This window comes from Mustela lutreola, chromosome 6, assembly GCF_030435805.1.
Source record: "Mustela lutreola isolate mMusLut2 chromosome 6, mMusLut2.pri, whole genome shotgun sequence".
Taxonomy (NCBI): domain Eukaryota; kingdom Metazoa; phylum Chordata; class Mammalia; order Carnivora; family Mustelidae; genus Mustela; species Mustela lutreola.
The window spans coordinates 115675950-115679732 of record NC_081295.1 but is presented as its reverse complement, the minus strand read 5'-3'; the positions used below and the strand labels follow the sequence as shown (position 1 = coordinate 115679732).

The 3783-nt window shown below is 48.1% G+C and overlaps 1 protein-coding gene across 1 annotated transcript; it reads left to right on the top strand.

Annotated features, from left to right (window-relative positions):
- Positions 1-1496: 1496 nt before the first annotated feature.
- On the top strand, positions 1497-2808 carry OOEP (oocyte expressed protein). Its single transcript, XM_059176388.1, has 3 exons — positions 1497-1786; positions 2004-2183; positions 2532-2808. The coding sequence occupies exons 1-3, from the start codon at positions 1597-1599 to the stop codon at positions 2630-2632; spliced, it is 471 nt and encodes a 156-aa protein (XP_059032371.1). The 5' UTR covers positions 1497-1596; the 3' UTR covers positions 2633-2808.
- The last annotated feature ends 975 nt before the right edge of the window (positions 2809-3783 follow it).

The window sequence follows — 3783 nt, the reverse complement described above, 5'->3', positions numbered from 1 at the left end:
GGTTTAACTCTTTCCTTTTTGGCTTGTAGCTTTAACTGGCTACTCCAACACCTGGGTGCTCAGTTCTCGCTCCCTGCTGAGCTGAGATCCTGACAGCCTCATGCCCCAGGTTACCACTAACTGCAAAAAGTCATTTCATGAAATTTTGCATGAGTGAGCCAGACAAGCTCATGGTCTCCAGAATTCATTCTCTTGGCCTGGGTGGGACAGTTAAGATTCCTGATTCCAAAGTATTTTACAGGGATTAATTGTTCTTTTTTAAAAAAAAGATTTTATATATTTATTTGACAGAGATCACAAGCAGGCAGAGAGGGCAAAGCAGGCTCCCTGATGAACAGAGAGCCCTACGCGGGGCTTGATCCCAAGACCCTGAGATCATGACCTGAGCCAAAGGCAGAGGCTTAACCCACTGAGCCACCCAGGCACCCTATTGTTCTTGTTTTTGTCATAATAGCCTCATGTTGTTCTATTGTATGTGTTAAAGTAGGCCACAGTTTCAATACACCTCTGCATCAAACACTCATCGTCGCGTCACCAAAACTTAAAGCTACTCTGATTTCCCTAAAATTCTGACACTGACCTGAAACAAAACCTAAGCTTTTTTCATGTCAACATAACCTTGTAGCTTCCTAGCTAATCAGGTACAAACAGGTAAGCTTACGTGGTACTACTATCCTAAAAGGAATGTATTTCTAGGAGCCAATCACAACACAAAACAAGGTGCTTTCATTTATGCTTTATAAACTGAGCTTCAAATTATAAGAAGGAAAGATGCTTTAAGCGCTATCTATTCTAAAGAAGAGAGAGGTGAGGCAAACGTGGGAAAATGTTAACATCTTGTTAAATGGCGCCGTGGTGGGGGTTGTTACATAGATACTGGTTACACAACTTTTTGAAGGTGTGACATCTTTCATAATTTATATTTTTTGCTATAATTAAGAACATTGGGAAGAAATATGCATCAACACTAGTTGTTTTAGGATGTTGGAAATAAAGGGGATTCGTCTATAGTCCCTACGTGTTCTATAGGGACCACCTCCGATGTCTAGATTTTAAAACACGACACACTTGGTTGAAGGATTTTGAAGTAGTAACCGAGCGGAGGAGAGCGGGGAGACGTCAGGGGGCAGAAGGGCGAAAGCTGTAGATTCGAGGAGCCTGCCCTCGGCCGGATCCACCTACCTACCTCTGGACAGAACCGCAGAAATCTTAACGCAGGCAGGGGAAGTGAGTCCCGGTCAACGAGGCCGCCACTCAGACCACGCTGCCAATCAGCTGTGCGCCGGCGCAGGGACTTTTGAGGCTAAGTGATACCTGACGCGGCGGAAACGATCACGGAGAGCTTCTGAGAGCGGGTCGAAACGCAAATGAACTCTGGGTCTGGGTCTGGGTCGAAGCCCGGGGGGCTGGCTCCCCGCACCACCAAGGAAAGTCTCCCGGTGTCCATTGGGTCGGCTCACCCGGAACGCATGACGAGGAGCCGCAGGAAGAGGCGGGGCTGGCCGGAAACCGTAAAAGGGGGCACAGCCTTCGCGCCTCCCTGGACTTCCGTGGGCGCTTCCTGGCCCTTGCTCTGCTTGGGCTGCTGGACCTAGCATGGTCGACGACGCAGGTGCTGCTAAGGCCCAGGGGGACGAATGGACGCCCGCCCAGTCCCTGAGCAGACTGCTCAGGTCACCACTTCCAGCACCGCGGATTCGCACCCGGCCGTGGTGGTTTCCTGTGCAGGACCTGAGAGACCCACTGGTGTTTTACTTGGAGGCGTGGCTGGCTGACTCGATCTTCGGTGAGCCACCCCCCTGGTGCTGGTGGTATGACCCCTCCAGTCCAAGAGGAGAGGGACCCCGCAGAGCCACTCTCAGCAGTCTCTGCCGGATTGGCAGAGCAGCTTGGACGCCACGATGCCCACCTTCCAGCTGTTCCCTCCTCTGGCCAACATTCAGATTTAGCTCCTACTCACCTTGGACCATGCTTCCCCTCAGAGTCTCTTTTTTTCTGTGTAGGCCCAGACCGAGCCGTAATTCCAGAAATGGAGTGGATGAGCCAAGTCCTGCTGACGGTGGACATAGTTAACTCTGGGGACTTAGTTGAAATCACCATCTTCGGACGGCCCCGGGCACAAAATCGGGTGAAGAGCGTGCTCCTGAGCCTGGCATCCTGGCACCAGAAACTTCGTGCCCGAGGTGAGGGTCTCTAAAGTCCTACATGTGGGTGAACCACCTGGCTGTACCAGGCTTTCTTCCTTTATTGCCTTACCAAAACTTTTTGCAGTTTCCTAACGCTAGTGTTCTGTGTGCAGCCCCTGGGCGTCCCTTTGTGAGAAGAGTCCCAAGTGGGACCCTGGGAAAGTAAACTGAGATCTAACACATTCAGGCCTGTCACTGCCCACGCAGCCTGGTTTCACCACTATTTCCATACCTCAGATTCAGAACCTCCACCTGAGAAGTGATGCTGCTAGGACCTCCCCTCCTCCCCTATACTCTCCTCAGTGATGAAGTAGTCTGGAACAGAAAGCATTTTTCCTTATTCAGCTGAGAAGATGAAACAACTTGAGGAATTCTTGAAGGCATGTGCATCAGAGCCCCAGACACCGGAGCATCCTGTTGCACAAGTATTTTCAGGAGCATTGTGAGAAACGGTCCTGCTTCTGCTACTAAAGTTCAAGAGAAGCACGTATCCATACATCTCAACATTCTTTTTTTCCTATGTCTTGCTTTATTTTGATGCAAAAGTGAGTTTGTAGTGCCATTCTAGTAAAGGAATGAATTTCCTTTTTGTCTGTTGACATAACGATCTTTGCTCACATAAATTTAAGCAAATATATGAAAGATTAATTCTGTTCATTCATGTCTTGATATGTGGGGTGGGTAATAGGCTGATAGGTAGTGGTTTTATTTTTGTTCTTTCCTTTGTCTCTATCATTTTGAATCTATTAACCCTTTTATGATTTTATGGCCAGAGTCAGGCCCTCAAGAACAGGCCCGTGAATTTGCATTTCTAATAAGCTCATAGGTAATACCAATGCTTCTCCTCTGAGGCTCTCACTTTCAAGTTGGTGGCTTGGCCTCTGGATAGCACCTAGTGTGCATTTTCTTCTTGGAGTGGAGGCTTCCTCCCTGCACACGGGTGGGTGCTGCAACATGAAAGCTGAGGCAATCGGTTTTTTCTTCTTTCAGCGTTGTGATTCACCAGAGAACAGCCAAGGTCCTTGGCATCTTGGCTGTTGGAAGGCATCCTGCCACCAAGCCAGCTGTCTCATTTTCTTCTGAGGCCTGCACAGGTGCCCTGCATGAACTGGGCTGTTTCTCCCTTACCCATTACCATGCTATGACCAATTTGTGCAAGACAACTCAACCTCTTGCTGCCTCCACTTTCAGGAAACAGGATTCTTGGGAGAGAGATTTTCAAGAGCTCTGTGGCTTCAGCACAGAGTTGGAATTGATTTAACTCATGAAGTTTCTTCATCCTTATGCATGATGGATTCTAGCTGTTTACAAGGGTTTAAACACACAAAAACAAGTCTTTTAATTTTACAGATTTTACTTATTTATTTATTTAGAGCTGTGCAAAAGTGGGGGGGGGGGGACAGAGAGGGAGAGAATGAATCCCAAGCAGACTAGAACTACTCAGATGTGGGGCTGGATCCCACTACCCTGATATAGACCCGAAATCAAGAGTAGGAGGCTTAACCGACTGAGCCACCCAGGTGCCTTGCACAAGTCTTTTAAAATGTGCTGCTTTGATTATAAGTGATATTGAACGTTTTCCTACTTTGCTTCACAT

Excerpts from the sequence above, each read along its gene's own strand:
- OOEP (XM_059176388.1), top strand. The coding sequence starts at position 1,597 with ATGGTCGACGACGCAGGTGCTGCTAAGGCCCAGGGGGACGAATGGACG. Across the intron at positions 1,787-2,003 it reads GCTGGCTGACTCGATCTTCG|GCCCAGACCGAGCCGTAATT; the intron begins GTGAGCCACCCC and ends TTTTCTGTGTAG. Across the intron at positions 2,184-2,531 it reads CCAGAAACTTCGTGCCCGAG|CTGAGAAGATGAAACAACTT; the intron begins GTGAGGGTCTCT and ends TTCCTTATTCAG.